Genomic DNA, 12,449 nt, shown 5'->3' with positions numbered 1-12,449 from the left:
AACAAAAAAAAGATCAAAAAATGTATGCGCCAAAGTATTCAGGTCTACAATATCAAGTGTACGTAATTTTTTTTTTTTTTGGGCTTTACAATATTGAATACATCAAAAAATTGAACTTTGCTAAAAAAAATAAAATAGAACTTCCCAATTTGTGTGGGGAGGAGATTAATCTATTTTACTGAAAAAAGTTGGATGATGATGTCTGGTTAATCTCATCTTGCGACTGCAAAGATGTTAAAATCCTTCCTGTAATAAGAGCTTTTATTGGATATTTTGCAGTTTGAGTAATTTATGCGTCTTCGTTAGTTGGGGCTGTGTTGTCGCGAGTAGTCTGACTGATTCCATAACCTGATAGTTACTAGCAGGTCCGGTGATCAGCCTTCGTGTATTACCTCGCGTTGTGTATTCTTGAGATAAAACTCTATATAATCTTAGGAGATTAGTCTAGCCTTTTGGTTAGGGATGCCCCTAAATGGAAAAAAGAAAAATTAGCTGGGGCTGTTGTTACATGTACAAGTTAGAGTACAGTCGGCAAAATGATTTTTATGTGACGGTGCCCTTCCTTCGAGTTTCAACGTCACATTGCACTTCCAAGCCAAAAAGCGCCAAGTTGCCACGAAAAATCGTAGAGTATAATTTCAAAGGCAAAAGGTCAAGGACAATGATATAAAGTTGTCAAGCATCGATGCAATATGTGATCTGCCACCTTGGTAGGCTTCAAATTTCTCATTTTAGAGCCCCTTTACCATTTTCCCCTTCAAGAGCATGGATAATAGATTGAAGTGGGATGGTGATGGTTTGACATGTCAACTTGGCATTGGCAAATGTTGATGCTGCTGGAAATGGCAAAATGATTGAATATGAATGGCCCAAAAAGCACTACAAGCTACGCCCACATTTTGGTGGGCCCAAAATTTGACAAAAGAAATGAAAGAGCACAAATAATTACAACGTTTACAAACATGCAATGGGTGGAGGGATTCATAGATATTCTTGAAATTTTACAGTGAAAATTTCATTAATTTTTCAAATATATGGATGGTATCTCTTGCTTTTCAGATTGTTATATCTGTGTATGTCTGATATAAAGTTATCCATTAATACAATGAAATTTTATGATGTGTTTTAAAATAGGAAAGAATCTTTTATTATTATTATTATTATTTTTTTTTTTTGGAGAAAGAAAGAATCAACAAATATGCTTCTCAAGAGTCTATAAAACAGAGCTATATTATCAATATTTTTTATCTTCAATTGGTTAGGATTAGATTCGTAGAGTGCACGCAATAGGCTAGCCGATGAAAGCATTAGTAAACATATGCCGCAGTCAACTTATTTAGCTTTTGATTAGATCAACATCAATTTATTTAGCTTTTGATTAGATCAACATTATTCCTTTTCCTCCACTTCTTCGGAAAACACAAAGATTGACTACTTAAAAAAATGCCTAGCCAGCCACTTTCAGAAAGATGCTATTTTGACCTAAAATTCAGAAATAAGTATTCTTCCCCTTTTTTTTTTCTTTTTTTTTTTTTTGAAGGCTGGATATTCATTGTTTGAACCCAACATTGCATCGTAATCTTGGCCCAATCTTACATCTAGTTTAAAAAAACTCCATGAATATATGCACTACCAATTTTTTTTTTAAAAAAAATCTATCGCACCAAACTCTTGGGCAAGACATCCAGCCCAAACAGTTTGATCAATTAGGAAGCATAGGCTTTGTGCTGCCTGCAGGGGCCGGGCCCAATTGTGTCATCCTTCCTGGCTCAATTCGGAGTTCAACAAAACCCCGTTGTATAAATGTAACAAATCCGAATTCAGCAAGGACGGACATTAATCAACTCCCAACTCCTCCCTTTTGCCCCTATCTCTTTGAAGGAAACAAAAAAACTAATTAATGAGTCGAGAACACCAAAAATAATTTCAAAAGAACTCTTATCGTTTGCAAATTACAAATCTATCCCGTTTAAGATATCCTCCTGGTGGACAGAAATAACCAGCACACTTGAAACGATAAACTGACAATAAAGGCATTACCAAGCACCAACTGCATCAGGCTTATAGTTTCCTACGCTCGAATGCCCACAATGGCCCGTGCAACAAATTTGAGCGGCATCTTTGAAGCCTTCTCGATCATCCCAAAGCTTCATGAGGTCGAGAACATCCGAAAGAAAGCAACGGATGTTAACTTTCTCAGCAAGAGGACAGATGAACTTCAAGAAGACACGTTGCAGACTACAAGAAGATTAGCCTTAGGCCTCGCCTCTCTTGCAATTTTCAGCACTTCAAGAGCTGCTGGAATCTCCCTTGCTGAGGATAACGGTTATTGGCTTACTGGCCCTATTCCTGTACCTTCAGCCAAGAACAGTGAGATTTTCAACCATCTCTGACTCTGCGTATGAAATGTTTTGTCTGCCGCTAAATGTCAGTACATTTTTCTTGTTTTCACTTTCATATGGCAGAGATTACGAATGAAGATACGGGGACTCGTTCTTTCCTGAAGAGAGGAATCTATATTGCAAATATTGGAACAAAAGGGAGAATGCATAGGCTAAAAAAATATGCTTTCGATCTTCTGGCACTGGAGGATTTAATAGGACCTGATACGTTTAATTACGTACTGAAGTATCTGCGCCTTAAGTCTACGTTCATGTACTTTGATTTTGATGAAGTAATCACGGCAGCTGCTGATGGCGATAAGCAACCTCTCACTGACCTTGCCAATCGCCTTTTTGACAGTGTTGAAAAGGTAATTCAGTCGCCAGATTCCCTGATATGATGAGGAGGATCTTCTACAGCCATGGCCTTGCTATTAAATTTCCATACTAAGATGTGTCCGAATTTTTCTGTTCTGGCAGCTTGAAGATGCTGCCAAAAATCAGAATCTTCCTCGAACGCAATCGCTTTATCAAGATACTACTGTTATTCTTCAAGAAGTCATGAACCGGATGGCCTAATCTGCAAGTTTTTCACTACGATGATCTTCAGCATTAGAGTTTGAAGGCACCTAATGTGAGCGATGATGAGTAAAGAGAAGGAACAGAAGATAAGAAAGACAAAAGCGATCACAACTTTACAGGTTGTTCTAGACTTCTAGTTCTGTTTGTTAATACTAAATTTGTTACATTTTAATATATATCATATTAAGTGATAAGTTGTCGTTTTTTTTTTTTAAACATATTTTGCTTAAAAAATTTAATGTCAATTAATTAATTCAGACGTTTTACTTTTTTATTATCAAACGCATCTGAACATTTCAATCCATTAAATTTAAATATTCACTTCAATTATCAAACAAGGCTAAATTTGAATGAATCCTTAATTATTAGATTAAGGAGTCTCATTCATTAGTCAATCCAACTCGAGTAGATATTAGCTGTTGATTTGACTGTCTTCAACTACATCTGGCACTGAATATATGGCAAATTCCCCAACCAATCTTGTAGAGTATAGTATATCTAACAATCAATATATGAGATATATTGTAGGTACGGTACAAATTCAATGACTAAAGGGTGAGTACAGAATACAAACGCCAGTGACTTCCACTATACAAATTACAGGGAAACTGCTGTTAGAAGTGTGTCGAATTCTTGGTTAAACCGCAAATCACATACCAAGCAGAGGTACAGGTACAGATAAAACATTTGCTAAAACAAAATTATAAGAATTATTATCCATAATTAGCCAATGCTCAAGCGAGAATCTATACTTCGCATGCTGGTTTGACGCCTCGGGATCCCAATTTCACAAGCATTAACCCGTGCCGCGAACCTAAGGGAACAAAGAGATTCCCCTGTTGACGTAGGATCTGGAGAAATATTAACAAACATCAAAGTCTTCGAGTCCCCACCTAAACAAGGCTGGAAAACCAAACCACTGGTCAGAAGCTAAGAAGAAGATACTTGACGACAACAATCAGAAATAAGACGATGATGCCATACGCTTCTTCCGAACCTCTTGTCAAAACATTGAGAAGCATTTATAACATGCACCTGACAGCATTCATTGATTCAATGCATGAAAGATGTTTTCCACAGAACTCAATCTTATGGATACCTATATCTATCTATACATAATCCATGATTCCTACAATCTACAGGTTGCATTATGAGATGGCAAAATCAATAGCAATTTCACAGTTTGCCCTAGAAAACCATTAGGTATTTCTGTCCGGACAGCTCCAACAAGGAGATAGTCAAGAAGGATCCTCGGGCTTTGTTCCATATGCACTCAAAGCCATCGTCTGTCACCTCCGCCAAGCAAAGAATCTAAACTCTCTCAGATTTAAGGATTTCCAACAGTCCACAGTACGGAACCATAAGAACAAGTTTCTCTCATTGCCTAACATTTTTCTATTTACATCTATTCTACACAAGGTAAAGCACGATATAAACTTCTAGAAAAAAAATGTGGTGGTGGTGGTGGTGGTGGTGTTGAGATGATCTACATGGAGAACTCAAACAGATCATTTAAAGGTGAAAGACATACCTGAAGAAGGTACGTGAGTTTTGAGTTCCTAAATGGTACGTGCTCCTCCTTCTTTGCCAAAGCAAATATAACGTCACTTAAAGACGACAAGCTTTTATTTATGGCCTGACAATGCACAACTCGATCGTTAGGAAACAATGCCATGAGGAAAGTTTGGTCCAGAACTAAGCAAAAGAGTTATATTCACATACTTGAGTTTCTTTCAGGCGATCCCCTGTAGACCCACTTTTAGAAAGTCTCTCACTACCAGCAAGATCAATTAGGTTCAGGACCCCCTGTACTTGCTGTTCAGTGCTCTGAAGCCATTTAAATATCCATCATTCAGCATGTTTAGCAGATGACGAGAGACGTACAAACGCCTTGGTCAAACTTAAAAGTAATGATATCTAAGACAGCCACGTACACATACCTCATTAACACCAAGAATTCTCAAAGTAAAGACAAAATGGCTTCTCGAAGACTGTTCATTCATCTGGGTCTTCCCTACAGACCTAACAGAAATGAAACAAAAGAAATCAGGAGTTAAACCATTTGCTTTATAAAATGATATCAAAAAGCTACTAAAAAACTACAACGAAATTAATTCTTGAGAAAATTCAAAGGAATGTACTATTTACTACCTCACAAGTGGATTAAATATTTTCATGAGGAATATTGACCCTCTAAAAGATATAATATTAAAATGCAGTGGGATTCTAGACTTGACCAACAAAGAGCAAAGTATAACCATGTCATACCTGCTTTGAGCTGCGCGCTCCAAAAGATAAGAAACCTCCCTACTGCTGCAAACATCTACTATTGTTAGATCAGAGACATGAGTATTTCCATTTGCATCATGCTTGATGGTATATTGCTTTCCTCCATTATCTGTCCTTGAAGATAACAGATCACGGATCGTTTCATTGTATATTTCAAGCATTGATACCTAACAGTAATGGCAAAAAAAATTGATTTAGAAAGAAAAGAGAAGATTATACATCCAGACTACAACATAAAAAGCAATCAGTACTTACCTGCATTTCATATCTCCATCCTTGGCATTGAAGAGTTTGCTTCGTCTCAAATACCTGCTCTAATGTTCTTGGTATCAACCCTTTCTGATCTGGATTTCCCGTCTTACCCATCATCGTGTATGTCTTACCAGAGCCAGTCTGACCATACGCAAAGATACAGACCTGGAAGCGTGGATGATCTACAATTCTTAGTGAATGATTCTGAGGTAGACAAAGCATTCATGTTCATGAAATTATGATGTTCATTCCATAACTTGTTGAATATTTTAGTTTGACTGGATAAAGACATTGAAAGTCAAATCCTAAAGTGCTTACACAGAAAATAGGAATTAAATTTGACAAGCTATATTGGTAAATTTGAATTCAAGAAAAAATGAGGGGGTTCCCATCTTTTTTGATGCGTCAAAGTATAGAATTGAAGTATAAGGTAACAAGATGTACATAATTGCAAGATAAACTTGAAAGGACATTCAGCTTAGGACTGAGGGAGAGTGGTATTCATTTCCAGCCAAATATGCAGCAGCAAAAAATTGTAAGAAAAAGTAAACTAAATTATGCTTTTGACCTATCAGAATAATATGGAAATGACTATCATCCCCAAAAACTCTTTTAAGCTCATTCAGTAAAAATTTTAGATGCACGGCATTAAGTGTCACAAAAGGATAAAAGTTCCCAACATCATGTATGAAGAAGGCATGCCAATTGCTCTCAGTTGAAGTGGTGACTCTTTTAATGAAAACAAGTGCAAGACATCACCTTATAACCATCCAGAGCACTCTGTACTAGTTGTGATATTTCAACGAAAACATCTTCTTGTGATGCATCAGGCATGAAAACTTTGTCGAAAGTAAAAGAATGCTTTTGCCCTGGTAAAAGTACAAAAATCAAGTGAAATAAGAGCCCATCACACATGGTGAATACGCACTTATTTGCATAAGATTCAGAATAAAAATTACCATTCTGGCTCAAATCAATGCCTCGTCCAAGTGATTCCATAGCAGTGGGAAAAGAGATGACTTTCATTTCGGGGTTACCAGCATCATCAGACAACAAAGGCCGCACTCTACAGAATACCCGAATGTTACCCTTTAATTCCTATATCAGCAGAAGATTCTTCAGTGAAAAATGAAAAGAGCAAACTCCCAACAACAATTTATTTAAGCAATTCAACTGACAACCATACCAATATAGTGTTATGTAACTTTTTACGTAGTTTTTCTCCTTCCACAATTTTCATCTCAGCATCAGAAAGACGATTTTGTAACTCCAAGATCAATATCTTTTGCTCTTCAAATTCTGATCTTGTTTCCATTGCAGATATGTCAGACATCTATCAAGAACAAAAGTATATAAATGTCAATACCCATTTGAATATTTCTGAAAGCTAAAATTTTCAAACCATTAATAAAAGCGCCCATCTCCTGCAAATCATACCATCAATTTCTTCTCAGCAAAAGCCAGTTGTTCCTGCAATCTTCTAATATGTTCACTTTGAGATGAACATCTCTCCTGTTGACAAGAACGGGAAATCCATCAGCACAGGATCATCATAAATAAAGGCCAATTATGAAAAATGAAAAACAAAGGAAAAGTGAAACAAACCTCCAGCTCATTTGACTTCACAGTCAGAGTATCCACATTGGCAGAGGATTGACCAACAAATTCCTGGCATTTTGCTAATTCTGCTGTCAAGGACTGGACCTGTAATAATTGGCGGTCACGATCATCTCTCACTTGTTGCATATCATTCCGAAGGCATCCCACCTCATTTGCCAAAGCTTCCTTCTGTCTCACTGCTTCTTCTTGAGAAGTCTAAAGGCAAATCATAGTAAACAAAAATAAATCACGTTTATGAATTGTAGTCCTACTCAATGCTCATATAAACAAGACATTGCAGAATGTGCAATTCAAAGTCATTACACTATCATGTTGTGGTACTAAGAAACTGTCCACATTAAAAACAGCGACCAAGTTTGATAACTTGTCCAAGCAAATGAAGAGTACATTTTCATGAATTATATGAAAATACATCCCCCATCAAGATATTCGACATAACACAAGATACTCACTCTGTAAGCAGCAAGCTGCTCCTGCAAAGAAGTCTTCTGACCCCTCAAAGTGCTCAGATTTTCCACTACAGCAGCTTTTTCTGTTTCTACACGCTTTAGCATCTCATTGGTTGAAGCAAGCTCTGACTGAAGTTTACTGTTGTATTGCTGCAAACTGGTGTTATACTCTTGCAAACGCTTGTACATTTCATTCAACGACTGTATCTGAAAAGGGAGAGAAACAACCAACGTCATATAAACTTTGAGGAGCTGATTACATCGTATCATAAGACACAGGTTCATAAGATCAAGCGAATATCTCCTTCTAGAACCTTCTGATTAGAACTCGCAATATCCTGTTGAGCTCTCTTAAGGTCTTCTGAAAGAGAAGACTGTAGTCTCTCTGCAGCTACTCTGGCCTCTTTCTCTCGGGTAAAAGAATCCAGAGCTTCCTGATAATCAAATACACAAACCATTCACAAATTAGCAAAACTGCTTCAGCAATACGAACCCAGAAACTTCAAAGATTGATTTATCTCCTCCCTTAGACTTACCAATTTATCAGCTTGCTCCTTTGCGTACTTCTCTTGTGATGCCTCGTAATTTCTCCTTAATTCCATGATTATTGAGTTCAATTGTTCTTCCTTTGCCTTCATTAGCATCTCTAAAGGCAAGGCAATTAGATTAAAGTCAGAGAACAATTCAAACATCTGAAGCTGCCAAGAATAATTGTGAAACCAACAGTACCCATTTCATTGCATTTCTTCTCAGCAGCTTCCAACAAATCCTTCAACTTCTCCTGCTCTGAGACATGTTCCTTTTCAAGCTGTTGGAACCACTTGATACATTCCTTAAGCCTTTTAATAAAGTCCGACATTTGATCACATTTTTCCTAATTACATAGCAAAATTAAATATATAAATACTTTCAACACATCTAACAAACAAAAAATCAAACATTTTCCACTAACTATTTTCATTAACCCACTACATCTCAGCAGAGATGAAGATAAAAGGCAGAACAGCGACCTGCTATAAAATTTTCTCACGATAATTGAAGAAGCCCTAACCTTGTAGTTAAACTTATTCTTAACTTTCAACCTCTCGTTAACCAATGCTTCAACACTCTCTTTAGTGAACTCAACAACACCACAATCTGAGCCAGCAGTGCTCGGTGGACCACTAGACGGCGGTAGATCTCCACCCCCATTTCGCTCCATCAGTGCCTGCCGGTTTGCTCTCGTACTGATGGTGGCCGGCGGCATTTTTGTATTTGCGATCTTCCTCTTCTTTTCTACAGACACCTCATCCACAATATACTTGCTCTGAAAACTCAACCAAAACATCCCACAACACAATCAGCACACTATTAAACACCTTATCTTCAAAACACAAACTATTAAAAGAAACCAAAAAAAAAAAATCATCTACAAGATATATTCAAAAATTTTCCCAATTTCGAATCTGAAAACTAGCAAAATTGCCGCATAAAAATGATGAAAACTTCCTCATAGCACAGTCAACCAGCACGATGAATTAACTAAAAAACCACATATTTAACCAAAGAAGCAAAACCATTTTACGTATTCTCATAAAATAAAAAATCCATCAGCTATTCCTAATATAAAACACCGAAAAAGTTATTAACAGAATCAAATCTTGAAAAAAGAAAGCACCATGAAACAATGAAAGTGAAGGAAGTAAGGAGGAACAAAAGGGGAGATTTAGAGGCAAAATTTATGAGGAAAAAAAAGAAAAGAAAGGAAAAGGGGTCTCACATTAGGGGAGCTTGAAGTAGAAGAAGCAGTAAAAGTGGGTAATGGAGGCTTGTTCTGATTGTTCTTTGGTGCCATTTGAAGGGATGGTGTGTGTTGTGTGTGTAAAATCAGAGAGAAATGGGTGAAGCTTTGAGTTATTCAATTTTTTTCAACTTTTTTTTGCCCCTTTTGGTGGGGCCAGGATTGCAATTGAAGTATCAGAGCCGTTGCTTTGAATTGCAGGAACTAAAAAACACACAACAAAACACAATTGAAATCAGGCAGACAACGATTTATGAGCTTTAACCCTAAGGATGAATTGATTAAAATACGTAAAGAGTAAAGGGTTACTCTCTATAAGAAATTCGGCTTTTTTATTTTTATTAATCTGAGTTCACATGGGGCTTGATGGTAATTTGGTAAATCTGGGTTGACTATTGGGGATTTTACTGGGTAGAGCGTTGTGGAATGAAGGTAACTTTTTTGAAATTTGAAATGGAATCTGGCGGTCACGTGAAGAGAAGTTCGTTGAAATTTGTCGTGACATTTATGCCCCTGTTCGTTTTTTTTGTGTAGGCGCACCTCTGTTCATTGACATTTTTTCAGGTTGTATGGATATTTTAACAGGGGTGACTTTTTAACATTTTTCGATCCGATTTATTGGACTACTTTTTTTTTTTCAGGTTGTATGGATTTTTAATGATGAAAAGTTCTTAGGTTGTTTTTTTTAACAATTGTTGAGTGAATTTTTATGGTACTGTTTGGAACAACATTTTATGTGTTAAAGGCTTAAAAAAATTCCAAAAAGTGAAAAATGTCCAGAAAATAATAATTTAAGCTAATTCCTTACGCCTGAAAAATTTTGAAATGCACTTTCTATGTCGATTTTATTTGCAAGAGAAATTTCACATTGAAAAAAAAAAGAGAGAGAAAGGGACAAAAAGGCACTTAAATTTAAAAATTTTATAAGTTAAGATTTATGATATGACGTGCATGAGTTTTAATTAATTATTTTGATGATTGTATATAAATTTTTTGTTAAAACTATAAATAAAACCAAACAAAATAAAAGTATGATTAAATTACTTTTTATAGAAGAGTGTAGCCTTGGCAAACGTTCAAATAAATAGATATGCCAATGGCTCATGAGAGAAAAAGGAAAAACTAATTCGTAGAGGAATAATAAAAAGGTAATAAATAGATTTGCTAATGAGTAACGACCTGTAAAGGAAAAAGGAAAAACTAATTGTTTGGTATGTGATTTTTCACAAAAAAAAAATTACATTTTTCATGAACACGTGTTTCAATCACTTTTTTACCTTGTATATATCAACTTATTATAATATATTTTTCTATGAAAAATCCTAAAAATAGCAATCCAAATAAGGCCCATAGAGAAACAATAGAAAGGAAAAAAAAAGATAATGGAATGCCCTTCAAGTATCTAGAATTTTAAATGTATATTTTGTTAAAACATTTTGATGTGATGCTTTTAGAACAACTTTTAAGAATGTTTTCAACTATGTGGTGTGAAATCCTTCACTTGCCCTTATGTCACTTTTCACTTATCAAATCCTGTCATCCTCTGTTTCACTTTTTACTTCTCCGCTCAAGTCACTTTCCCTTCCTCATTTTATCACACCACCTCTCACCCGTTTTTCTTTTCCTCACTTTCTCTCGTGCCATCTCCGTCTTCTTCTTCCACGTCGCACCCTTGCCTCTCCATATTCCTCAATCTTGTTTATTACAATAACAATAGAGGAGGAACAAGTAAGGAGAAAGAGATAGTGAGAGAAAGAAGGGAAAGGTGAATTGAAAATGGTCGAAGAGATAGGGCGAGAAGAGGGAAGGAAAGCAAGGTGGCAAAGGACAAAGAAAAGGGTTTGATTGACTTGTGTGGTTGGGCATGGGTGGTTAATAGGGGGCATTGATGTTTGGGTGTTTTGGGTATTTTGGAGTATATTTTGTAATTTCTTTGCTTGTTTTAAATAGTTTTTAATTGATTTTTAGTGTTTTAAGAAATTATAAATAAGTGTTTTAAAAATAATGGAGTATATTTTGTGAAACAATCCTACCAAACTGAACCAAATAGTTGTATACTTGCACGCATGCAGGCACAAACATTTAGCTCCACAGACTTCTCCACCTGACAAGAGAACAAACTAACTTGAAACGATCCTTTTTCTTGCGTCAAAATGGTGCCAAGAATTTTCCACTTTGCCTTTCCCTTGAAAACAGGATCTACCATCCATGTACTGTTGTAAAACTTTACAAACAGTAGTACATTAAACCATCTCCCAGCACCCAAAAAAACCTCCCTGGATAAAAGAAACAAGAAAAAAGGAAAAAAAAAGAGAAAGAAACAGGTAATGCATTGTGCAGTTGCTGTTGCTCTATCTAATTCACCAATTGGTGTTTTGTAGCCTTCTTCAAGTCCTTTTCTTTAACCTTTCACATGAAGCCTTCTTCTTCAGCCGCATTATAAATTCTGATCGATCTAATCTGGTTTGTGCCAAACGTGTTGTGCTAACATTCATTGAAAAGAGTTAGCAGCAGCAGAAATATAGCTTTCCAACTCAAAATCACACGGCTCTGTTGTGAACCTAATAAATACATACCATACTGCTTTAACTTGCTCTCGATGTTCACTGCTCGCCTTTTTTAGGTACATTGGTTTTTTTACTCAACATCATTTCCCTTTATTATTATTACTCCTACTCATTTGTCTTTTGAACTTCCTTTTTTTTTTTTTCCGTTTTCATATCTCTACTTTAAATTTCTTGTATTATTGTTTGATTGCAGTTCGAGGGCTGCGATGAAAGAGATTTCATTTCATTTCTACACGCCTCATAGGACATGTCATAAAACTGGTAGTGTAAGGTGCACAATAGTTTTGATTCGTACAAAATGACTCCTTTCTATTACAAAAAAAAAATTAAATTTGCAAATGAAGGGCTGAGCTAGCACCGCTTTAACTAGCCCCCTGCGATAAACCTAATATATAGAAAAGCCTCCCATAGTTTCAAAATATACAACACGACACCCCGTATTTTGAATTAAACTGTAAAAGTGACAGAATCCGTTAAACTTAACGGAAATGGATGAAATGACCAGAATGCCCTGATATAATTAAGCAAA

At 36.1% G+C, this 12,449-nt stretch overlaps 2 protein-coding genes across 2 annotated transcripts; one reads left to right on the top strand and one right to left on the bottom strand.

The window, feature by feature from the left end:
• The first annotated feature begins 1,891 nt into the window (after positions 1-1,891).
• On the top strand, positions 1,892-3,157 carry LOC140006750 (photosynthetic NDH subunit of lumenal location 3, chloroplastic-like). Its single transcript, XM_072049251.1, has 3 exons — positions 1,892-2,370; positions 2,466-2,752; positions 2,862-3,157. The coding sequence occupies exons 1-3, from the start codon at positions 2,082-2,084 to the stop codon at positions 2,958-2,960; spliced, it is 675 nt and encodes a 224-aa protein (XP_071905352.1). The 5' UTR covers positions 1,892-2,081; the 3' UTR covers positions 2,961-3,157.
• Positions 3,158-3,458: 301 nt separating this feature from the next.
• Positions 3,459-9,627, bottom strand: LOC113690657 (kinesin-like protein KIN-14N). The gene is made up of 17 exons (XM_027208652.2): positions 9,333-9,627; positions 8,625-8,879; positions 8,303-8,447; positions 8,110-8,219; positions 7,888-8,007; positions 7,577-7,780; positions 7,110-7,319; positions 6,942-7,016; positions 6,691-6,837; positions 6,464-6,602; positions 6,264-6,373; positions 5,508-5,669; positions 5,232-5,419; positions 4,904-4,985; positions 4,686-4,790; positions 4,495-4,599; positions 3,459-3,866 (listed from the first exon to the last, which is right to left on the bottom strand). The coding sequence occupies exons 1-17, from the start codon at positions 9,405-9,407 to the stop codon at positions 3,687-3,689; spliced, it is 2,412 nt and encodes an 803-aa protein (XP_027064453.2). The 5' UTR covers positions 9,408-9,627; the 3' UTR covers positions 3,459-3,686.
• Positions 9,628-12,449: the final 2,822 nt, after the last annotated feature.

The sequence above is a fragment of the Coffea arabica genome, chromosome 5e (genome assembly GCF_036785885.1).
Source record: "Coffea arabica cultivar ET-39 chromosome 5e, Coffea Arabica ET-39 HiFi, whole genome shotgun sequence".
Taxonomy (NCBI): Eukaryota; Viridiplantae; Streptophyta; class Magnoliopsida; order Gentianales; family Rubiaceae; genus Coffea; species Coffea arabica.
The sequence above is the reverse complement of the archived record's forward strand: the minus strand, read 5'-3'. Positions and strand labels throughout refer to the sequence as shown.